The sequence below is a fragment of the Anas platyrhynchos genome, chromosome 2 (assembly GCF_047663525.1).
Source record: "Anas platyrhynchos isolate ZD024472 breed Pekin duck chromosome 2, IASCAAS_PekinDuck_T2T, whole genome shotgun sequence".
Lineage (NCBI taxonomy): Eukaryota > Metazoa > Chordata > Aves > Anseriformes > Anatidae > Anas > Anas platyrhynchos.
Genome location: NC_092588.1, coordinates 15,453,421 through 15,478,988, shown reverse-complemented (window position 1 = coordinate 15,478,988; position 25,568 = coordinate 15,453,421). Strand labels below are relative to the sequence as shown.

General features: G+C 38.9%; 1 protein-coding gene across 12 annotated transcripts in view; it reads right to left on the bottom strand.

Moving 5' to 3' along the window:
• The window catches only part of TRPS1 (transcriptional repressor GATA binding 1), a 239,541-nt gene that overhangs the window by 153,248 nt on the left and 60,725 nt on the right, over window positions 1-25,568 (bottom strand). For 8 of the 12 annotated variants that reach the window (XM_072034373.1, XM_038174272.2, XM_038174271.2 and 5 more), the window contains exons 2-4: window positions 22,017-22,175; window positions 18,047-18,975; window positions 5,170-6,299 (exon numbers count right to left, since the gene is read on the bottom strand). In XM_072034373.1, the coding sequence (XP_071890474.1) occupies window positions 5,170-6,299; window positions 18,047-18,975; window positions 22,017-22,053 (2,096 nt within the window). In that variant the 5' untranslated portion in view covers window positions 22,054-22,175. Of the gene's footprint in view, window positions 1-5,169; window positions 6,300-18,046; window positions 18,976-22,016; window positions 22,176-25,568 lie in introns of those variants that run through there. The other 4 variants (XM_038174276.2, XM_038174275.2, XM_072034379.1 and 1 more) reach the window with 3 other exon arrangements.

Sequence of the window (25,568 nt, the reverse complement as noted above, 5' to 3'; positions counted from 1 at the left end):
AGAAGTGTTTTCACCTCTGATTCTTTTCACCCCACCCTGAGAGCAATCAAGAGGACAAGTTGGCAAGCTTTCATTTCTTATTGTACCATATTTTAAATCTACACAAGGTTCCTAAAGGTCTAAGTTACAACTATAACTATATTTGTGCACAGAACTTCCCAAAACTAGGCAAAAAAGAAAAAAAAAAATCAAAGTTCCAGTTTGCAAAGTACAGAATAAGCACTTCTGTGCTTATTGGTCGGAGGATAGACGTTTGAGGAAAAGTTAAATATGGAAGAAAATTAGGTAAATAAAGATGGAAATAGCATTCTGCCCATTATGACTTTGCGCCTATATCACTCAAACAAACTAAAAGCAGGTTCAAGCCATAAACTGGCATACTTCCCATGTGACAATGGAAAGGCAATGTTACACCATCCACTGATGTCACTTAGCATTATTATTTTCACTACTAAATAAATCAAAGACTTGATTATTCATGGACATTAAAACAGTTATGGCCCAATCCCAAAATTAAATGTCACGGAATTCTGGCCAAATTGTTGCTGCCCTGTTAGGTTTTGACAACTTAATAAAATCCTATCATTTATTTCTACTGAAATATACCTGAATTGGGTTGCAATAGAACATAAGAATTTTTCTTTGCAAAACCTGAAGGTGGAGAGATTAGATGTCTTTTTTTTTGATAGATTTAATGTTATTTATGTGAGATTTCTAATAGGCTGTGATACTCTTGACACTAGCGAGTTGTTAATTAAGTCTTGTTGACATACTTCTAACTAGTCTGAAGTATTACAAAATACCATCCTTTACAAAACAAGTAATTTTTTTAAAATTACCTGAAGACATTCCTATGCTCTAGGGCATAGAAAATATTCTGGATGAAGGTACAGCTGTCATATCACTTTCATTTTTTTTGCATGCTTTGAATTTCATTAAGAATATAATAATTGCTAACATTTCTTGTGAAGAAACAGGCTCATAAGAAAGTTTACTTTGGGGATGGGTGCTGCACTTGGTCTTGCGAGGAGAGGAAAATATTCAGAAGAAGCAAAGGGAGCAAAAAGCAAGCAAGAAAACTCAGTGGAAAGGCAGGAAGGGGAGGAGAACGGGCAGAGCGGAGAGCAAGACTGAAATGAAATGCAAGCAAAAGCCACTGGCAAGAGCAAACAAGTTCAGAGCAGCGAATTAAGGTGTCAGGAGGATGGAAAAGGTCTTTGCAGCTGCTGCTGCTGTTCGCCAAGTGAAGGCCCCAGCTCTGCCGCAAAGCAGGAGCTCCTGGGCCTCGGTTTACACGTTTGCCCTCAGTTAGATAATCCAGGGAACAGCCCAAAAGCTCCACGTTCCCACAACCAGAATGTCTCAGACCTTTCTCCAGCTTCTGCTGCCTGCTGGTGTTGGGGGCACTCTGGGACAGCCCCAATGCCCCCGTCCCCAGAGCACAGCCACGGTGCTGGGCGCATGCAGGCTGCAGCTCCACTGGTACCCCCCTGCCTTTACCATCTCACTCCACTGACATTTAAGAGGTGAGAAATTTCATGTAATTCTGCTGAACAGCCCTACAAAGCTGCCGTCATGTGCATTTGCAAAAATAATCTCTGTTTATTAGAAAAAAATGATTCTGCTCCACTGCCAAAGCTCGTATTTCATTTGTGAGTCTATTTGCTTTTTATATTTTGCTGTCGTTTAATGAATAACATTCACCAGCCTACCTATTTCTTAAAGAGTTTTAGGCCATCTTTCAAGTACAGTGTTTGTAATTAGCATTAGCACTGATCAAATGCTACTGTCGGTCTTTTTTGACAGTAAGGATTTTTATGAAAAAAAAAAAATTGTGCAAAAACGAGAAAATGTGTTGTTCTGCCTCATTTTTACAAAAAGTCTGGCAGTAAAGGTCTGCAAGAAGCCTCATTCAGCTTTAAGAAAAAAATGAACAAATAAAAATAAATTATTCTCAAGCAAGAAGAAAAATAATATCTAGACTGAGTGATCTGACATGCAAAATTTCCCTTAATAGTCAATATGATTTTTATCTAAATTACATGTGTTGCATCTTTTAGCTCATCAGAACAGCAGACAGTTTTAAGAAAAAATAAATAAATTTCACAATGAACACACAGAATACCTGATTCCTCAGAGGAATAATGGAAAATGAGCGGTAACAGAATTAGAAAATGTAGGCCAACAAACCTTCCGGGGATTTATTTGAGTAAGCACCTTTTAGTGAAGTTTAAATACAAGTAAACTCAAGTGCAATGTGATTCATTAAATTCAAATTTAACTGAACAGGTCTCAAATAATCGTGTCAAGGAAATACTGAATGAGAGTTAAACGTTAATATATATATCTGTAGAAAGAAAAGTTGAAATGAACGAGTTTTGCAAATTCTAACATTGTTGCAAATACATGGCTGCAAAGGAATAATATTAAGACATAGAAAAAAAAATAAACTAACTGACACCGGCAAATTGTAGACAAAGAGCCGAAAGGAAACCAAATAAAAGCAAATTAATTAAACATGCTGTTCATGTCTATGTCTTAAAAAAGAACATAATGAAGAAAGCAGACAAAAAAAATACACGAACTCAAATAAGTAAGAGCTATCTCCAATACTCACAGATTATGTACGGTAAACTTAAATATGTGTATGGCAAAACACTTCCTGCGACCACATTACTGCTTATGACCATGTTTATCATTACAATCCGTTCAGCCACTTATTATATAAAATGCCAGTTTACATATATATATATATATTTGTGTATATAATTTTATATAAATCAGAAATATATAATGGTGTGGCCTAACAGTTTTATTGGGACAAACTCTGTTGAAGCCACAGAGAAGACCAGCTAGGCTGTGAGCAGCCTCCACACCAGTATTTTTCTATGTATGTCACATAACTCCCCAACACAACTATTTTACATCACTATTTTTAAGTTCTTTTAAAAATCTGAACTAATCTGTACCCTTATTTCTTAAAATGCAAAAAGGGAAAGGAAATACAAATCAGGTATATGCAAAACTTTTGTTAATAAAAAGGAAAAAACAAATACCTGATAATAATATAAATAGAAAGAATAATGCCCTAGCAGTCTTTTTTATTTGTTTTAGTTTGGTTTATTAAAAACTATGAAAACTGAGGCATAGCAAAGCGAGGTGTCTGCCATTACAGAGCATGTACCAAAAACCAAACTAATTTCTGTGACTTCAAAAACGATGCACAGTGGGAAAGAAGAGCAGCAGTATACGTAGAAAATAAACAAAAATCAAATTTAAAAGGGAGTGGGAGAGCAGGGTAAGGGAAAGGGAAAGAAGTTGGCAGTTGTGGGGATTTTGTTCTCTGCTTTGACTATACAACATCCTCAGAGTGCTCTATAATGCGGTAGACTGAAGGCTTAAAAATACATTGTTTGAGTGTTTTGAACAGAATAGGCTAATTTTAGACAAACAAGTTGAGATTCAAATGTTTAAATTCGTCTCTTGATTTTCCAAAGAGTGCATCACATAGCAATTCCCACTGACAACTGCTGGAGCTGAAGGGTGCTGAGCACTCTGGAGGACAAACTGCTGCCATGGGGTGTCTGCCTTACAGTTTTCAAAGTCATGGCTTCTTCTTTCCTTGGGAAAAAGGATTTTAACTAGGCGTGCTTGTTAAAACTTAAATTAGCAGCTGCAGCAAAATAAAAGTGTTTTTCAGTCAAGGAGCCATTTCAATCTTCCAGTTATTTAACCACTAAAAAAAGATCATGCCATGCCCCAGCGGCGGACAAAGTGCTGCCTATGGAGTTCTACAGCACAGCTCAAAGCTGCTATAATAACGCTTGGAACTTAGATACCACTTTTCATCTTCAAAGCAGTTTACAAACATTAACTAATTAATCCGCACAACATCCCTGAGGCCCACTTGGATCAAAAATGGGGCACTGCATGCTGGGACCTGAATCCTCCGTGGGCCCTAGTTCCAAATTAAAGATGAGCAATCTGCTCTTTTTTTTTTTTTTTTTTTTTTTTAAATAGACTCCTGATACATTGCCAATGCAGCCCTCTGTTGGGCAACATTTGGATGCCCCCAGCTTTAATCTCTATTAAAGTATCATGCCCCAGTCTGCCTTTGTTAATTTTGGATGTCTTGGAATCTATTAAACGTGGCACAGTTTCTTGAGCTTTTAACAAAGCTTTAGCTTTGAAAATGCATCTTCTTTTGTCTTCATTCTAGCTGGCTTCCATGCAAAGATCTTTTAGATGAGATAGATACTGAGCTTTCCGTTGTTGTTGACGCATTAGCCTTAACTATTAACATATTCAGCATGATTTTCTAATATTTAACATTGCTTTTGCAGCAGCACATAACTGTAGCTTTTTACAAAGTCTAGGAGCCAGCTCCTCCTCCGATGTAAACTGGACTGCCAGTTTACAACAGCACAGGAACTGACCCAAGAAGTTTAGCAGGGAGTTGGCTGCCATCGTGACATTGTGTCAGACTGAGTCAGGAGACTGGCTGCATCCACCTCCAAATAGGAACATTAGCATTTAAAATAAATAGAATGACACTGTGAACCAGCAACACAAAAATAAGCATCTGCAAAAGGATCTTGGGGGATGACATCAACAGACAAAAGAGTGTCTGCTCCCAGTGTGAAACCAACACCAAAACAGCAGTGGAATGCTCTTAAACTCATTATTGCATTGCTGGACTTGGGAATGGAAAATACTACAAAAAGGTAGTACATTGAAGCACTGTTACGGAGCATGAAAGGATTCACAGTCTATCTTGGAAAGTAAAGCCATTTGTGTTCCCCTAATGAATGAAGATGCCAGCTTTCTGGTAAAAAAAACATTAACTAAAATAGTACCTAAGAGATACTGGGTGGAAAATAGTTGACCAAACCTCAAATATGATGGAACTTCAACATGTACACACAAATCCAAATCTCCCTCTTCATCGCACAGGTTTAAACATGTAATTAAAGCCACGGACTTAGCTGGTGTTTTTCCAAAACACAGTGGATGTTGGATTGGACCCTGGCTATAAAGATTTGCATCTATGCACATTCCTATTTTGATTTCCAGTTTCCTCAGTTTTAGGGAACAATGACATGTAATTAAGGAATCAGGAGGGCCATTTGTTTGGGTTCCTATTAGCAATCATTTTAAACTTCACTGTACCTGTAGTGTCGGGAAATCTCTTCTTCCACCTGGGTGGTAAAGTCACATTTGGTACATGAGTGTTCTTTGTTCTCTTTGAGAGTCAGCGGCCCGTCCGCCCCTTGCAGGGTATTTGTTTCGGGTTTGACATCAGACGCTTGGGCTTCGTGTGCGTTCTCATAGTGAAGCAGGAGAACATCTACGTCGGGAGTGGAGAATGAGCACTGATGGCACTGGTGTTTGACTCTAGAGCTTCCTGTCACCCCTGGAGACAGGTGCAAAAGCAAGAGAGCACAGTGGGAACAATTACTTTTTCTGCAAGCAAATGGATAAGTAATTTCTCCAAGGTGCTTTTCTGGGCTGCAGAGGCCTCGGGGACAGAACTGACAGTGCTTAATGGTACACTTATGAATGTTGTGTAGCTGCTGATAGTGACGGAGAAGTGGGCCCACCACTATTACATCTGGGCCATGGCTCTTTGAGTACCTAAAGTCACAGAACTGACAGTTGTAGCTTGTCACCATGCTGTCCTCTGCTCCTTTGCTAGTCAAGTCTTTCTTTTTTGCCACACTCGCACCCTTTTCTGTCTTTGTCACTAACTCCCCGTCTGCATTTTTGGCTAGATCATTCTGGTTAATGACAGATCCCCTAGAAAGCTTATCATTCAGATCTGGATGATGGCTTCCTGACTGGTTTCCCCCATGCTGTTTGCTGTAATGTTCTAATAGTTTCAATGAGCTGGACGATTCACAGCTGAAACTGCAAAATTTACACCAGTAGTAACTGGTTGTATCGGTACCATTTTGTCTAGAGGAATCTATTGGCTTGATGGGCACCGAATATCCAACTGGTGTATCATCTCCTGCTTTTACAGTGATTCTGTCTTGCCACTTCCCCAAGTCTCCAGAATCACATGGTCGAAGAGTAGGACTGGATTTATTGGAGTTTTTCTCTGAAGTTTTACCAGAATCAGAGGAGGGAAGGGCTGCTTTCATTTTGTTTGGGTGAGTCTGTAAGAAGTGTTGCTCTAGTTCAGTGGACGAGTTGCCCATGTAGGTGAAATTGCAGAATTTGCAGCGGAAGTACTTGGTGTTGCCTTGGCAATCTGGAGTTTTCCGCCCAATTCCGATGAAGGTTCCACCTAAAGTAACCTGTGAATAAACAATAGGGTCATTTTACCTCCACTGTAGATTTAAACAGCAAGGAAGCAAAAAAGAAAGAGAAACAGAGAGCAATTAACTCATAAGCCTCTTAATTAAACAATGTCAACACCATTTTCATTTGTGCACTTGTACTAATGTAGCAAGATATCATACTTACACTCTCAACTTATTTAGCATTTGTTCATGAAGATTATGAAATGTTTCACACAGCTGAATATATATTCCATATGAATACTAAACATTTGAGAAAACTGCGGCATGCATCCACATGATCGGAATTCAGATTTCCTCGATAGGCCTGTTGCTTCCTTCACTAAATCACTAAATCAAGTTATTGATAGACATTCTAATAGTCAGTTCCCAAATCCCTGAACCCTTCGACAGGAAATTCTGCTGTGATTTTGTATCAGGTGTGGAATAAAAGAATGAGCCCTCAGTCTTTTTTTTTTTTTTCAATATACTTACATGTTTTAATGATATTCATGCTTAAATGCCCAAGAGAATTGCTTTCTAAACATGAGCACACAAAAATTAAATTTAAAAGAGTGAAGTCACTTTGCTGGGTCGAAGTATGACCAATTCTTCTAAAGAACAATCCTGTAGGAGTATCCAGTACCCGCCAGGATGCCTTTTAACAAAGCAGTAGTGGCTGATGTCTGAAACGAGAGGCGGTTTTCTCAAAGATTACTCAGTGCAGACGTTCTCCAAGGAAATCTTCCGTCCTCTCATGCACAGAGCCCAATTTAGTAAAACAAGGATGGAAAAACTACAGTAGAAAAATGGCATGTGGCAAAGAAACCTACCACACCCAAGGCCATGACATCACTAATTAAAAAAAAAAAAAAAAAAAAGGTAGGTCTACTTAACTGTTCTCATGATCTCTGAGCAAAATGGTCTGTCTGCAGGAAGGAAACAAGGCTTCCAGAGCTTATGTTGCTAAAGCGTGTGTTCGCACAGCAGGCAGGCCTGCCCTTCCCAGGAGTGCACCACACCTGCCCCGTGACATCAGGGGGATTTGCTGCTCCTGTACAACTGGTTTGGAGGCCAAAAAAAGAATCTCCTGACAAAAGTGTCACCGCTGCTCTACTTCTTTTCCTGAATAGTAAACAATGTACAGCATCCAGAAAATAATTCCTCTTCACACCCAAAATCCACAGCCAGCTACTTTTTTGTCATCAGCCAGCCTACACCACTCTATCAGGGACATGGGTAGAAGCTAATGTGCCACAATCTCGGTTTTTCTGCCCAGGAGATGCCTTATAGGGAATATAACATTTCCACAAAGGGTTAGATTTTCACTCTCCCAACCAGTAAGTGTATTACTACATTTCTGCAGGATTCAGTTGTGATGCATTAGGCAAATGGCGTAATTATTTTTCATCTCCTCCTCAACAGCTGTGCCACAAAGAAAGTATGTGATCACTGCTCATTCAGTATCACACCATACGGAAAGACTCAGACATACAGACAGCATGAAATGTAAACATTTTAAATGCATATAATATAAATGCCTTTTAGCCATTTAGCTCAAAGAATGAGACGCTATCCTGTGTGTCCCATCAGAACTGTACATCAGAATAGTGAGTCAATGAGTTGCTAAACCATGGTATAATGAGCTGCTATTCAGCCTCTGACTCAAAAAAAAAAAAAAAAAAAAAAAAAGAACAATTGAACAATTCCCATACGTTGGTTTAAAACTTTTTCTTAAATAAACTGAAAATTGCTTTATGTTTGTTTAAGAAACATATCTCAATAGGCACTGGTGAGCGAGAGAGCCAAATAGCTAGGATTTAACTATAACAATATAACAATATTTTCATTTAAACTGGGACTCCAAGTGCTGATACCAAGTCATGAATTTGATTTTGAAAAGGTTCAAGAGGGAAGTTTTAACAGACCTTCTGTACTGCTGAGGATATCTTGTTTTATTAATTTTATGCCTAAAAAGAACTGGAGACAAAACCCTACTGAGTCTGATCCACTGACAGTGGGATTTGGGTGAGCTCCATAGTATCTGGCACTTGAGGCCCTCATCCACTGCACTATTTCAATGTTCAAAGTCTCAATGGTGTTGAAAGACAACTTAAAGAAAGCATTGATGGAATTATGGCAAACAGAAAATAACAGCAGTTCACTGTGTGATTGCTTCAGATGCAAGGTGATCTGGTTTTGCTCATTTAATTAGTTACGTATGTTTGTTCGATGCATGCACAGAAAACTGGCCAAAATGCTTTACCTTAAGTGGCGCTAATGAGTAAATACATCCATTACTCTTAGCTGTCCATTTACAGAGCCTACAGATAACAAACCTATTTTGCAGACACTCTGTAGAAATTAGTTCGAAATTGTGAGTGACAATAATGCCTGCCACTGCTCACTGCTAATTACTTTTATTTACGAATGCTGGAAAAAACATAGTATTCGTACTAGCATTTTATACAATGGGCTGTAAATCACAACATTCTCGTAACTTCTGCTAATCCTGCTCAGTGGCATACATAGCAAATTCGTGTCCTATGCTAATACACCTTTCTCTGCATCAGAAAAGGATAAAAATGAACGAAGTATTCATACACTATTTGTGTTTACCAGTTGCAATACAGGGGAAAAAAAAAAAAAAAAAAAAAAACATTTTTCATAGCACTAGAATTTAATTGATTATCAATTACTGGGCTGGCATTTCTGTGACTACCCTGCCACAATTCAAATTAATGTATCTCATTAGAAGAGCGTGCACGTGAAAGGCAACACGGGGTCATCTTAATGTTATTACACTCAAAAACATTTCTCATGCACTAACAAAACCTACTTAAAGCCTCTTTGGAGGGTCATGAGGTAAAAAGAAGTGAAGAAACTGGCTTCCACACAGAGGCTGGGAGAAGCACTTGGAGGAAAAAGTGCTGGTATAAACTGAGGCTGCTTCAGCTTTCAGCCAGCCAAATTTGGATGAAGCCTACACATTTGCAGAACTGTTTGCATTCATGCATTCTGCTCAAGACTTGGCTTGACTTTCAGATTTTTCAGTTACATATCATATCGCTATGTACAGGCACCAAGCTCCTTCACTGGGTTTGTAACTGTCCTTAATCTCCTGCTCTCTCTGACCATCCCCAGAAACAGGAAAAATAAAGGAGAGTGAAGTATAAGAGTGAAAAGAGAAATGTACGTTTAGTTTAGACATCAATATCCACATTTGTGTATGATATTAGAAGTGGTAACTTCTAGTATTCCCACATTTTATACTGATTTCATTAAAACCTAGTCCTCTGCTTTGCCCTCACAGAGCTATATTTTCTTCAGTAGACACTCCTCCCCAGTATAAAGCAGAAGAAACCAAACAAAAGCAATGCTAAAACTCTGCAATTCTACTAGCAGTGGAATCCGAAGTGCCAGATCACAGAGTAGTATTCGCAACGTAGTGGCAGCAAAAGTACTTGTACAACTTGCACTGTAAACACAACACCTCTAAATCCACAGTTCCTTCAGTAAGCACGTAAGAAAATTCATCTTTATAATTCTTTTTTTGTAAAGGGAACCTAATGTGCAAGGCATCTGTATGGACTGGGGAGACACGATTTAGTTCTTCACTGTCACTTTCTTCTGAGACCTTGGGATTATCACTTACTCCTACAGCACCACTATTATGGCAATACTATTGTCATTATTGTGTTGCACAGAGGAAGAAGGCTATTTAGAATGGCTTCTCCATTATTGTGCTTGAGATGTTTGCGCTGGTATTCTTCAAAAATTGCTCTTCAAGGCCAGGTCTCAGCTGGGGATTAAACTGAAATACATTTCAGTTACAGCACGACTCCCTGAAACTCAGAACTCTTAACTGTTAAATTCATCTATTAATGCAGAAAAACATCAAAATCCAAAAGATCAGGACTAAATTTACCACAAGAATTGAAGTTCATGTACTAATACAACTAAGCTATCTCCTCACTTACCACGCACATTTCTAAAAATAGCCAGAAAGAGGAGAAAAGATAACACAGTAATTGACAACATTTCAAAACATACTTTCTACAGCATGTTGGCAAGTACTTCAACAAAGCAATATAATTGCACTATATGTTTCCAACAGGTATGCCTATACTACCTTCATTATTCAGACTGAAAACAATGATCTCATGGAATAGATGGACTCAAGCAAGGGAAGGTATGTTTTGTCTTTTTTTTTAAGGGTGTTTTAAATTTAACCTGCCCTTGATACAATTGATACTCTATGCTCCCCCCCCCCCCTTTTTGAAGTTCAATCCTAAATCTTATTATGTCAAGGGAGTTTAAAAATACCACTTTGCTTACAGGAAAAAAAAAAGATATATATATATATATATGCCTTATATATATATATATATGTATGTATGTATAGACAACATCAGCCAGCTCCTGCAATCGTGTTTCATGAAGAAAATTTCACCAGCAGAAACCAGTGGCTTGTATCCACGTAAGAGATTCAACCGTAAGGGCTTGCACAGATGTCTTTGACCTGTGGCCTCTGCTGCAACTGCTGATTAGAAACTAGAGCAACCATCTGCATTAGAACATCAAATGTTAATATATCACCTTTTTTGATTAACTGGGTTACATCTTTGGTTAATCAGGAGGTGAAAGGCTCTAGATCCCCTACCAATCTCCTGAGCCATCCAGTCTGCCTTTGCCAATTACTCCTAATCTTCTAATCCTAAAGTATTTTCTAATGCTCTTGTTTATTCATTTGCTTTGTGCAATACAGCATCCAGAACATTTTAACCATCCCACGTTTATGAAGTTCTTCATGTCATGCAGGCCAGAACAGATTCCTGGCTTTCATGCAAGTTTGTGTAACACCACCCAGTTCTCTAACCTCCAATATGGAGAACTCACTTGCTCTCACTCTCTCTGCATGTAAAACTAAGATAATCTTCAGAGCATATTCACTCGTAAAACTATTTACCATACTGTGATAATCTATCTGTAGATAAAACTATGTTGCATAAGGCAAAGACTCAGGGCAAACTCCTGGCCTTCTGCGTTACTTCTATTTACCGTAACACGAAAACATAGCATTGGGTCACATTCATTCAAAAGAAGCATATTCTTCTCAACATTTATTCTGTTGCCATTGAAGACAGTATGTTTTTTTGACTTTAGAACTTAAAAGGTAGCAGATCAGGCTATTTTTACAATAAAAAGTCTGACAGAACAATAACAGCACTTAAATTAAGGTCAGGAGACCAGATGTGTAAAAACAATAAAAGTAAGGAACACTGAATCAAAACTTTCATTTGCTAACTAACACTAGCAGACTAACATCTAGCAACTGAAAGGAGCCACCATCCTTTCTATTCTCTTTCTGTACAGATAAAATTACCAGACAGTTCCTTGGCTACTGTAAACTCACACAGCCTCTCAGACTCAGAAGCAAACTTGCATTGATTTACACCAGAAGAAAACCTAGCCACTCTCCTTTTTTCTCAGCATCTTTATTTTTTAATCTGTCATCATTTCTGTGGGCTACCTTAGCAGTTCGTATCTTTAAATGTATCTGTGACTATTACTAGTCTCACCAACTTTCTTTATTAAAGTCTTCAGATATCCAGGACATAAAGATGAGGAGTATTAACACATAAACAACTTTGCTTTGAAAGCTGTGACTATACATCACATCACTTGTCCACATTAACTGCCCATGTGAATGCTCTCATTTGTGGGTTGAATACTTCTCACTGAAAGAAGTCTAAAATAGCTCATCTTTGTCATAGCACAAGTGAATATTCCCAGGCACTTACTACTTAGCAGCTGACATGCTGTAAATCACTGCATATCATTTTGAATAGTAAACTTGCTCATGCATCTACAGAAATGATGAAGAGAGCATCTACATACAAGAATAAAAATCGTTACTTATGAGCTATGTTCAATACAGAATTTAGATGCCTACCAGACCACGGGTATTTTTTCACGTATTTATATACATATAGATTGTATGAGAAAAAGAAGCACATACATGTATACACACAAGCACATGCATATGAATGTATATGTATATGTGTGTTTTACCAACATCCGCTTCTCCAGCTGCCACCATTTCTTCTCCATGCCTGTGGTTTAAGAGAGAACATTGACTCCTGTGTTTAGGAGGCATGACTCGGTACAAGGCAGTCTACAACCCTGATCGTGACCCAGAAATAAGACTCAAAATAAACAGGTATGCACATATGCAGGTGCAACACCCAAGAGAGTTTGACAGCCTTCTCCGGGGAGAGTCCTCAACACAGCCTACAGATGAAAGAAGCCTCGCTGGAACATCACGCTTTCATTCAAGTTCTGTCCTAGCACTTCCTTTAAGACCTAGTATAACATCACCTAGCCCAAGAAATGAGGATACATCGTATACAGCAGCCGTTGGTCAGGTTTTTTTAGAAGTAATTCCTACTTCATGGGCAATTCAGCTAAGGTCAGTAAGACCAACAATAAAATACTTGGATCCACTTGTCTAAGCATGTGAGGAAAATGGAATTCATTCACATAAATGTCTTCATTTACTCACATCAAGTAGTTATGTACTCGTGTACTTATAGGAAGCCCACTTGAAGACGAAGTTGAACTTTAACAAGGTTTGATTTGTACTAATAAACAAGTAAATGATACACTTGTTTATGCCTCTAGTTTGAATTCTCATCATATCTGTGAGTCCCTTTGCCAAAACCACCAAAATGTAGAGAAAGCCCTGAACACAAGAAGGGATATTGATTACATCTGTACCTCTACAGATCCCCTTCAGCTTTTTCAGTCTTACCTTCACAGCTTTATATTCAATTGAACTGCTAATATAACAGCAGAGGATAAAAACCAAGAAGGTATTAATAATCAAGCCACTGGTTCTTGTTTACTTGGATCCTAGTTAGACCAGACTTATAAATTGTATTACTAGAATCATAGAATTATATAGGCTGGAAAAAACCTCTAAGATCATCTGGTCCTTCCTTTAACTTAGAACTGCTAAGTCCACCATTAAACCATGTCGCTGAGCTCTAGTCACACACGTTAAAATATGTTAAAATCCAGAACACGTGCATAACTGTGTGTGCACATGGAGCTCACAACTCATTTATAAAGGAGAAAATATAAAGAGTTTTATACTGTGTGCATTGGCACTTCTGCCACTTTCCAGGATGCTGAGCAGCCTGTTAGATGGATATCCAGATGGGCGCTCAGTTGCTAGGAAAATCCTGGAAAAGTTGTTACCCATATAGGACACACAATTAGCCCAAGTATTACAGGACAACTTACAATATTGGATATCTAGAATTTTAGAAGAAAAAATCTGCTGCCAATCTCTCATTAGTTTGTGGGGTAGTTAGATAATGCAAAACTTTTTTTTTTTTTTCACAGCTTACTTGAATATAATCAAGAAATTTTTGGATAGCTTTTATTAATCCATAGCTTTTCTGAAATTTCTCTCCTTGTCTCACAAGGCATGATTGTGCCAGTATCTAAAACAATAAAACAATCAAAATGAGAGGCCTGGTTTAAAAAAAAAAAGAAAAAATAAAAAAAAAAGTAATAATTATCACGTTTTAGTCCTTTCAGAAAGGAGTCTGAATCTCTTTAAAGGCTGAACATGAGAGGAGGCAGATATGTGATGACAAGCTCCAGAACCAGAGCCACGCTGAGCAGGAAGCTCCTCAGAGGTAGCACACACAATGTGAGGCTGCCCGGAGTCGACCATAAGAAATGCTGAGCACTGCAGTATGTCTTCATTCACGGCTGCATGAATACTCTTCCCCCTTGGGACATGCCATCTGAAACCCTCACCTGAATGCAGACATGTCTGTCCCTTTCTTTGAGGGACACTGTTTTCTTTTAAAACGTATCAGGAAATGGGGTTGTGCTCCCTTTTATACAATAGCCTAATGGCTTGAACACTTGTTCAGGAAACAGGAAAAGTAGGTTCCTTTCCTTGCTCTGTCTGAGGGGATACAAGCCCACTTCTTCGCCCTCACTGGACAATTGGCATCAACTGTCCTACTCCTTTGCTAGAAGCTGTGTGGAAGACAGCACTCTACAGCCATTCTATTGAAGCCATCCCACTCGGTCATTAAAAACCTGGGGATGGAAACAAGACTCCTGCCTACTGGCTACCCACTTGTCTGTCTCCAGACCTTTCCATATTTTACATTAAAGAGCCATTAGATCAAACACAGGACACTTAATCATGCAGCAGCAAAGAAATGGTTTTCAGCATCATAGCTGTTATCTTTGTCAGCTGAATTTTACTTTAAGTCGTTGGATCTGTCCTGAAGTCTACTGCACGTCCGCATTTTAGCCAACCGTAGGCTAAAATATCCAGCGAAACGAAACTGCCTGTAGAGATTGATCAATTAACTAAATGTGAAGAAAAGGCAATGAGTGGCAGCAGCAAAAGCTGATCCATTGAACTCACTACAAATATTATTCTGGTAACAGCAATAGAGCTGAGGACACATTCTCTGGGAATTCAGAGATGTGCTAGCAAATGTTTCTAAAATCCATACCAGAAAGAAAGTCAATCTCCCAGAAACAGCTCGGTGAATTTACTCAACCCTATTGAATTTATCGTAACTCAATGAAATAAAAGTCTCTGAGGAAGAAAATGGAAACAACAAATAAAAGAGAATTTCAAAACTAAATCACATCTTCAGAGAAGACAAAGAAATTTTGCTTGATTAAATATTCCAGTCAAATAAAATCTTCACATTAAGGCCAGAAATCTTGGATTATTTACATGGTTCCCAACCAAATCCTGTTTATGTACTGCAAAACACAGTCCCAATATTTTTGTAGCTGGATCAAAAGCCAAAAGTGTATCCCTATAGCTTTGCTGACTTCAGTACAAAAAAAAAAAACAAAAACCTGGGTTTAGAGGCTTGGGCATTTAAAAAAAAAAAAAAAAAAAAAGGTTTTCTAGGACAGACTTTACTTCTGTGGTGTAAATCTAAAAATGCCCTTAGTAAAGGGGGCCACATCCCCATGTATCTGCAGATAGGATATTAGATATTGGTTTGTTCTGTAATTTTTCCGTTTTTCCATTGTTTTTGTTGTTGTTGTTACAAATGCAAACTACAGGGCTCAAGAGCATGCCTCACTACTGCAAATCTTCATATACAGTGGTCTCCAGCTGACCGCTGTGAGGCAGATCAAAGTCATCTTCATCCTCCGGCTTCTTCTGTGCCCAGCACCCTGGCCTGAGACCATAAATCTATCAATACCTTCCACCCCAGCTACAACAGAACAGTTTGTTAAGTGCAAAGGGATCAATAAATCAGATCTTAAGCTCAGTCCACTACTGTTTCAAGTTAATTACAAAGGGATAATTTTCCTTTAGCCTGGTACTTATATACCAAATAATACTGTTTAGATGAAACAGTTATTTGGGTTCAGTTCCCTCTCCTTGTAACACAGGAGTTTCAACCAATTTTAACTGCAGCTCCGGTCAGTGCGATCCCTCGTTGCTGCAGGAGATGCCAGACGTTCAGATGCCTGAGAAAAATCCCCTCCAAAATGGACATAGTAACAATATAAACATGTGTGGGTGCAGAGGGGATTTTCAAATGTTCTTTTACTGTGTTTATGAATCTCACAAAGCTGCTCTGTATCGAGAATGGGGGAGGAGAAAGCATAAAAATATTAATCAGTTACTTATCTTCTGACATGTTCTGGATCAACATCTGGTGCATGTGCAAGTGATGAAGTATGGCATTTGGCACAAAAGCTTATTTAATCTTCTCTTCCCAAATTGGGCAGGGAAAATTAGCACTCTTAAAAATTAAGTTTCCAGATCCAATTTTTTTCTTTAAAATAAATTGCCAACATTGTATAGGCTGTCTGTTCTATTTTGGAAAATGTTTTTCGTCTGAGAAAAGGCTGATCTTAAGTAGATTATCTATGGGCTGTTTCCTACCGCTTTTTGTCTTCCCTGCAGTATCTTACTGCCAGGGTTTAGTAGACAAGTATAGTCTAGGTTCAGCTGTTTTATTTCTACTTCTATCAGCTCAAACTGAGATAGCTCTCACATCTGTTTTATTTCTGAAAGCACTGCATAGGAAAAGTGTCCAGCTCATTCTAATCAAGCATAAACTTTCCTATAAATAACTAAGGACCTAACGAAACAATTGTTTGGAGGAAATGAAAGTGTGTTTAGAAACTCGAATTCCTCTATACTGTATGCCTGAGCTGTTCCAGTTTGAATGTCTTCCTGACAGCATGGATCAGTTGCTCTAAGATGCTGTCCCCGGAGTCAGCAAACTGAAACTATAGCAGGAAATCCAGGTATTAACATCATACTACGTGCTAATTATAAACCATCATTTCCAATTCTGACATTATTCACTTCTAACCTCTTTTAACTAAATCACGTATTTGCTTTCTAATCACAGTTTGACAGGAGAGAGTGTCTGACACGAGACAGTGAAGTGATCTTTTTAATAAGGCAGCAGTTCAAAGATTGCAGCTTTTACGCATAATAACGACCTTAGTTTGATTTGCTGCTCCACAAAGAAGTTGTAGAGTTTCTGAAAAAAGAGGAAAAGTTTAAATCATTTTAAAAGCCTCAAGTTCCTGACTTGTGTTCCTGTTTCAGCTTCTTACTTGAAGTTCGGATTAACCATCTTAACCGGGTTTGCATAAGTTCTTTTTTATAGCTACAACCTCTTCAAGCATTGTTAAGTATTTTCCACCTGCTACATTTTCTTTTAAAAGAAGAAATATAAATATAAAAATAATCTTATTAAATATATCCTAGCACTTCATCTGCTCATTGCTACCAGGTCAGATGTCATGTCCTGTGCAAACATGCTCTTGAAATTGGATGGGTATGTGAACTTGTTTTGTATGCACATTTTGTTACTGATTTTTTTTTCTTAAAATCTGAATTATTGTATCATAGAATATTGACGTATTCTTCAACGTCTCTCAGCTCAGTCATGAGAGGATCTTAAAAAAAAAAAAGGCAAAGATTTTGTTCCACTATTTATTGAATATTAACTGATAAGAAACTAACAGAGACTCCAAGAAAAAAACTTGTTAGTTCTTCTCTTTGTGGTAAACATAAGATTTCTTTTTTACAGCAGTATCTAAACAGTAGTTTTTTCACTGCTCCAACTAGATGAAAAAAATGACTGAGGCAATACTCCTTTCCTTGCAGGCTTACTAATGTGAAGGACGTTGTTACTCTTAAAAACAGTTTAAATACCCATTGTGTATCCTGTTTATCTGGCACTAGACGACTGTAGAGCTGCCAAGACTTGTCATTTATTTTATCTTAATAAAGAATCAATAAGCCAAATCTTGACTCCCAGCAGTGGATAATTTAGGACTACATTTTTAATTTCCAGCTGCTGTCTTTTGTCTCTCTGGTTGTTATTTTTCAGTATTATTTGCTATTTTCTTTCCATGACAGCAAATCCTTCAGATATGATTACCAATGCAGCAATTTGCCTGTTTGCTGAATAAGATCTTTTACTATTGATTACCACAATGACTAAATCACACACTGAAATATCACTGGTCAAAAAGCCAAGTATTCCTCTAGTGTACAAGATGCTAAGCAGACCTGCAGCAACCCTGGCTAAAACGGCCCCAAATGGTTCGTAAGGCTTAAGCGGGTTAAGTGAAATACTGTAACTGCAGGTAGGGGAGGCTTTGCAAACAGCCAGCTTCACAGCTGAGAAGGCAGTTAGCAGAAGCAGGGGGACTGGGGAAATACAAACCTGCACATCATAAGTCCCATTTAATAAGACAGGCCTCTGGGAATTGATGTCCTGCAGCACCCCCGAAAGCACAGTGCGGTTGACTTTCTGGAAGTCTTTGGAGTGGCTGAATTGCACCATGTTGTGGAGAGCCAAAATTTTAGTGTCGAGCTCAGCATCCTGCCTGGTGCGGTTGTGCAGGCCTAGGTGGTACTTGCGGAAGTGTTTGATGAGATCTGTGGGGTCGTTCCCATAGTAACCATATCCACAGATGTTGCATTTGAAGTCCTGAAGCTCTGGAGACAGAGGCGCCGTATCTGGGTTATCGTTTACCAACAAATCTGCTTTAGATTTGTTCAGCCTTAAACCCCCATCTGAAGGCACTTGTGGGTTTTTTGAGGCCATGGGGACCGGGCTTGAGCCTTGGCCATCGGTTTGACCACTTTGCACTTGCACTGTTTCATCTGAAGCTTTTGGCGACATCTGATGCTCCTCATTTGTCTCCGCTGCATCTCCTGACGGGGTACGGGCCACATCTTGGGTGTCATCTGCATCTGATTTCTGAGGAGACTTCAAGGGCTCACAGATTCCCCCAACAGCTGGAGATGAGAAAGCCAGCATATTTCTGTCTGTCACCTCATCATGAGGGAAGGATGGAACATTTCCTCCCTTATTGTGGCTTTCATAATTGAAGCCAGCCTTTTCACTCAGCACTGAGCTTTTCAAGTCCTTTTTAATGCTGGAAGATGGCTCTTGGACATGCGTGCAAAGTTCCTCCTTGTTATTTAACTCTGCCGCATCACCCTGGTCAGTGTTTTCTTGCATCTGCTCTGCGGAAAATTCTTTTTTCCTTCCAGACTCTTCGCTTTCAGTACCTGTAGACTCAAGGGTCTGTACCTCACCTTCACTAGCAACGTTTCTTAGAGGGGGGTTCTTTTTCCGGACCATATCTACCACAGAGAAAGAAAAAAAAAAAAAAAAAAAGAAGCAAAAAAAAACCCTATAGAATTATTCACGATACAAAACAGATTACAAGCCTGACACTTCTTAAAGCATTCTGAGCTATACAAAATACATGAAATTTTCAGCAAATGTTTGTCAAGCAGCTTCTTATTCTGTGCAGAAAATTGCAACTTTACATTAAAAAAAATGGTTACACTGAGGCTGAACTCAACTAAAACGGAACTTTAGAGCCTACAGAAACTGCCATTGCAGTGAGTAAATTACAGGTTTCGTTATCTTTTCTGAAGATAACAGTCTGGCAGAATTAATGTTAAATAACTGTTTCCTTTAAAATAATTTTAAAAATCAAAGAGCATGAATAAACCCTTGCAGTCTAATGTCCATACACTGTACAAGTACTGTACATAATGTAATTTAGCAAAAATAAATGCAAAAGACATAGTCAGAACTTAAACATGTTATTATGAAAGAAACAGATTTAGGAGAGTAAGCAACTTAGAGGTTTCAGAGAGAGTATCCTCCCTAAGCAGGTATCGGCTTCTCTGCAGCAAAAGCTCCCCCTCGTACTGCCTATAAACTTCGAACAGGATTATATGGATATTCTAGAGTCTGGCCCCACAGTCCATTATTCATGTAATTAGTTCTATTTGCCAAACAAAGAGAAACTAACTTTATTAGGAAACCCGTTGTCAATAAAATTTTACAGGCCTGGATCCAGACATTTGACATTGCTGTGCTGGTGAGTAGGGATCTACCCAAAGAACACCTGGAACCCACATGGATCCAGCCAGCCAAGGCTCCTCTGCTCAGCCCTCCTCTCAGCACAGCCACTGCTGCTGAATCTGCAGCCACACTTGCCGCATCCATTGAAGAAAGCTCAGAGAGGACAGCGATAAGGATCGGAGAGAAAGAAACAGTCTGCCACCAGTGAGCTAGCTGCTAGCTGAACAGGGGATATTGTGGAAGAACAAATAATCAGAATGTGCAGTTAGGAAGCCAAATTCCTGATGCGCTACAAATCTTCACCTTCCCCAGCCTACTTAGGAAAATATATATATGAAACTTCCCTGCACTCTCCACTGCTTGGTTCTGGATTTGATATTCGCCACCAGCTGCTTTGATCCATTTGTGTTCACATGCTAGCTATGGGCAGAAGACAGATGTGCTACAACTTTTTCTATGCTCTTATCTTTGCCAATGCTGTATACAATGATGGATGCTTCTCTTTGCCAGATTGCGTGTGGTCCGGTGGCAGCAGCCTGCAGCACCACACACGAGATGCAAGTTGCAGGCTCGAGCCCAAGCACCCATTCCCAGGCCAGCCATGACCAGGCACGTGCGGAGGCACTGTGTATATAAATATATGTATGCGTGTATATATAGATATATATTGCTCTGCAAAGGGAAGACCACCTGGTGATTCTGGGAGCAGCGCTGATGCACTCCAAATGGTGCTAAATCCAGACCTTTGAAAGCTGTGGATGACCTTCTCAAAACAGTACTTTGAGAAGTACGGCTGGGGATGAAGGTTAAAAATAAAAGAGCAGGCGTCTGTACATCCTCTTATTTACATCTGCTCCACATGAAAGGGCACTGTATGCTATGTTGATAAAAACAGACAACTTCTTAGGGGAAGTGTTCAACTTGTGTCTTGGGCTGGCTCTGTTGTCTTTGTGGTTGAGCTGATCCACAGGCAGCATCGGCTGCAGTGAGACGGCTTTCACGCCGAGTGCCAGCTCCTATTACAGAAATTTTGACACTCCGTGTGGTCTTAATAGGTTTCTTAAATGCCTACTGTGATTCCTCATTGTGGAAGGCACACACTCTTGGGAACCAAGTGCCTCCTCTTTCATGTCAACCACACCTACCAGAATATGTATGCTCTGAATTTTGCTATTTTTTTTCCCAGTAACTTCTGCACCATGAAGTCGTTCAGAACTAAGAGAAAAGAAAGATTTCCTGCTGTGGTAAGAGAGCTACGATACAGACTCAGCCTACTAAAAAAAAGTACAGTACACACATATATAATTCAAGGTACAAAGATATTTTAGCTTTACTGCTGCTCTGTGGGACTTCATGAATGCTCTTGGTTAACATGCACTAAAAATATTGGTGGGCATCTCTGGTAGGTGTTCACCTAAGTCTGTATTTTTCTTCTTGGAGCCTGGCTGCACAGCCCAAACCATTTTTTAAAATAACTACTGTTAAATGCAATTCGTGGCAGTTAGAGGACAGAGAGAGGAGTCTTGACTGCGCATAGTGAAGAAAAAAATCAGAAATCAAGAAAGTAAACATCATGGCTGTTACCTCAGTCAAAATTAAACAAGACTGAATGCAATGTTTTAAAATGTTTTTGTTACAGATATTTTTGGCAGATAAGGAAAGTTTAGAGATTTTGCTATCTTCATGGCAACTGACAGAAGAGAGTCAAAGAGGACAGAAAAAAAAAATCCCTAAAAAGCAAAGAAAAGAAAAACCTGGACTGTATACAGTCTAACTAGACAGTACTCCAGATTTAGATACTTTAGCTGAAATTTTCCTGACCTATCTGGAGGTCTGTGTGTTAATGCGGAGGGGGTGGAATCTGCCTAATGGAGCTCTTTCATGCAGTATTCCACACTTGGGGATGGAAAAGAAGAAGATAACACTGATTTAAACACAAAAACTTTCCTAAGTTGAATTTAAAAGTATGTTCCCCCCCTTTTCTCTTTTTGTTTTTGAAAAATCATCTGTAATTTATTTGTTTGATATCCACTGAAGGGGACAGTAAAAAAAGACAGTATTTTTTTTTTGTTACTGAAATTCCACCACTATCGGTTTTCAGAGACATATTATGTAAATAAAACTACATTTGCAATACTCCTAAATTGAAGAAACCATCCCCTAGCAAGTCATAAGTTAGATATAGAAAGAATATAGCCACTCTGAAATTATTATCTCTAAGACAAATAACAGATTGCACAATGTTTTATTGTGTGCCAAGAACGTTTTCAGTTAACAATTTCACTTGAAAAAATGGATCACATACTTGTAAAATCATACCCAGCATTGACTTCATAAGGCATGTGGCTTTAGAGTGCTTTTTACAATTATTAATTCTATTAGTCAACTAGCAGGCGGGCTAATGCAATTGTCTTAGAAGATGCACGGAAGACACAGAAGACATTTTGAGAGCTGATCTGTATATCTGCAAAACAAAACAAAAAAAAAGGTTTTCCTTCCTAAATTATGTATTCAAAATATGCTTTTTACTTAAAAACATTGTTATGCCTATTGTACATTCACATGCATCTATTAGTGGGCACTACACAAATAGCGGCTGCTGTTCTCTGCTTCTGTTAAGCACGAAATACCACGTCTGCCTTCTCCTTAGGCAGACACGCACACACTTGTACATACGTACACACAGGCACACATACACACACAGAGGCAGAAAGCAAGGCAAAAATTATCTCAACTATAAAGTTCTCCAAAAAGTAAGTTTAAAATAAGTTTCACATAAGCATTAAAAACGAGCTGGATAAATGCTATAGAAAATAAAATTGCTTTAAAAATTCACATATATTAACAGGTATTGTGTACTGTAAAGGGACTGGGCTAAAAGCTGTGATAATGGAATACAAATAAGTGGTTCGAATCCAGGCTCTGCTGTCAGCAATTGAAAGTTATCATCTGCTGGCTGCTTAGTGTCCCACTTGCAATGAATTTAGTGGTATTAGTTTAGTTGCTAGTGGGCAACCATCCACATCTCAAAAATGCCATCACAATAACAAGCAAGATTCTTGGCTCTTCAAGCAAAGAGGCCAACTACTCAACAGACACTGGGACTGAACTACCTTTTCATCACTGGAAATGGTGATGTTTCCAAAATAAAAGAAGAAAAAATTACTAAGCCTGATGTAAATGAAAAGACGCCTTGAGCTGTGGGAACTCTGGCTATGTCCCAGGCTGCAAAACTCATCTTTGGGCACCATAATCCAGGGTTTGATATCTTATTTTCCTTATGCTGAAATTACCTTTAAACCACATGCATTTGGTTTACTTGATATGATCACCCTCAACTATTTTAAAGTAGAACTAATAATACTAACAGCTATACATAGTTTCACCCCAAACCAGCCACGGCTACTCTATTGATTCCTGCATCTGACGGAGAGATTTTTCTGTTCAACAGTCACCCATAGTTTATACCTGGGAGCAGAAGGTGGAATCTTCTACTAAAATCAGCTTGTAATTCAGAACAATGAATTACCATAGCGACTACTGCACTCGCATGTGAAAAAGAAAAAGCAAATTCTGATAAGCAATAGTTTCTTATGCGTGGTGAAGACAATAGCTAATTATCTGCTGATCATCAGCTCTCACAATGGGTCACTGTTGCTACTCATTACTTTTACTGAACGTGATGACTTGTCATCAAAGCCTACTGCAATAGTATGGTTGTTGCCTTCTGCTTGCTCTGCAGGTTTAGGTCAGGTCTTAGTCACGTTCTCTTTTTAACAGAATTTAGAAAGAGGTCTGAGTTTTGTGATGTGCCTCTGACTAATACTTGTACAAGTAGATGCACAAGCAGACAAATAGCGAAGTGAGTCAAGGGTCTATGAAGGCTCTGATGTTATCAATCAATATGCTGCAGCACCAAGAAGTTAAATGAAAATACGCATTTATATTCAACAGGCTCAAGTAGGACCTCTTTGTTAAAGGATAGTAAAATTAATACTTTTACACTCATATATATTACACACCCACACACACATATATAATGCACATACGGCGTTTAAACATCAATCATTTTGCCAGAATAATGCAGCAAAAAATCATTAACTCTCAGTGTCTCAGCTTAATATATGTCTAATACTTACCTATCTCACAGGAGTGTTGTGAGGCTTAATTAATTAGTGACTGTAAAGCACTTTGTGATCCTCTAATGAAAGGTGCTACATAGCACAAAGTATTATTAAAATCATTAGGACCACAAAAAAGCCCTGTGGAATTCCAGCCTACACTGTCTGTTGGGGTTGGGAGTGATCTTATTATTAAAAGGAGACCGTCAGGCTAATTTTCATAATTTTTTCAAGATCTTTTTTTCCCCCTTTGCTGTTGTGATAGCATGTTAGTAGCTAGAAATTTAATCTTATCATCTTAATAACATACACTCATGTAGTTTGTTACTGCAGGGCTAGAGAAGAGAACAGGGTTTTTGGCACTCATCTGGCTTTCCCTTTTAAGAAAAAAAAAAAAAAATTGAGAGACATATTTTGACACCTTCCCACACTCCACCCCACCAGGACAGCTGATCATGTGAGATCGCAGGATGCTCACCGTAGCCGCATGGGAAAATACTGCTGTGGTTTTAATTTCTCTCTCCTTTTCCACAGAAAAAAAAAAAAAAAAAAAAAAAAAGGCAAGACACAAAACAAAACCCAGCTTATTACACATAAATGTGCTACAAAGACTGTCTGCTGTGCTTTATATAAAAAACCCTTCTGTGTTCAAAGTGTCTGCTTCTCTGCCGCACATAAAGCCCTAAATGATCTGGAGCCCCTACCTTACCATTTTCCTCACTCTCTCTACAACAGCAGAGCAGTTATAAGAAGATGAGCTCTAGACAGAAATCTCTTGTCTTGAGAGCAAATTTCTGGCGCTCTCCCTGAGCTCAGCACAACCAGAAAGCTCGTCAGGACGGCCCCAGGTTCAAAGGCTTGTACCTTTTCTAATTTCAGCGTTTTCAAAATTAATAATATTCCGTAAACACACTGGTCAGTCTAGGTGAAATTGTCCTATGCTGACTTTGCTTAAAATTATTGAATGTGCTACATGAGATGCAAACTAACCCCAAACTACAGCGGCACAGGACTGGGCAAAGCTCCCGTCTCAACCTCTGTCTGCTGAGAAGGGAGGGGAAGAAAAAAGACTTTTTGTGTAAGGAGCTCAAGAATCAGGCCCTAAACCATGGGAGGGCAGAATAAGCTTAATTACAAGCAACTCCTTCTTTAGCAAGACCTCTTCCTCCGCCTTTGCAACAGCTTCTTCAACCACGCTGGGCTCTAAGACAGGGGCTACCATGGTGTTAAGCAAGAGAAAGTCACTGCAAAGTGCTTGTTAAGCTATACGTATTTCTCTATAAGTCCTCTACAAGAACTGCATGGCCAGTCTTTCCTGCCTGTCATTGTTTGGAACAGAGCACACCTCCTCTTATCAGTTAACATTTGGCAGGATCAAGCATTCAGTCAAAACGTACCTACTTGATATTCTATACCCTGCATGCTCCACTGAAATTATGATAGCTTCTTCAATCTAGAAAATGCAAGGATAAAATCATGCCTTATAGGTCCTTAGGACCTTATAGGTCTTCTAGTCCTATATCAAAATGCTGTTGTGCTCACCACCTCTATTCTTCTCCTGGATTTTCAGGCCTTTCTGTGTGGTCCCTGATCACCAGCTCACCAAGAGCTTTTGGCAATTTTTTCAACAGTTTATAACAAAGAGAGAAGTGGGGGGGGGAGAAAGCAAGAAAGAAAGAAAAAAAAAAAAAAAGAAAAAAAAAAAAGCATTTTGTTGAAGCTTGCTTCAACATATT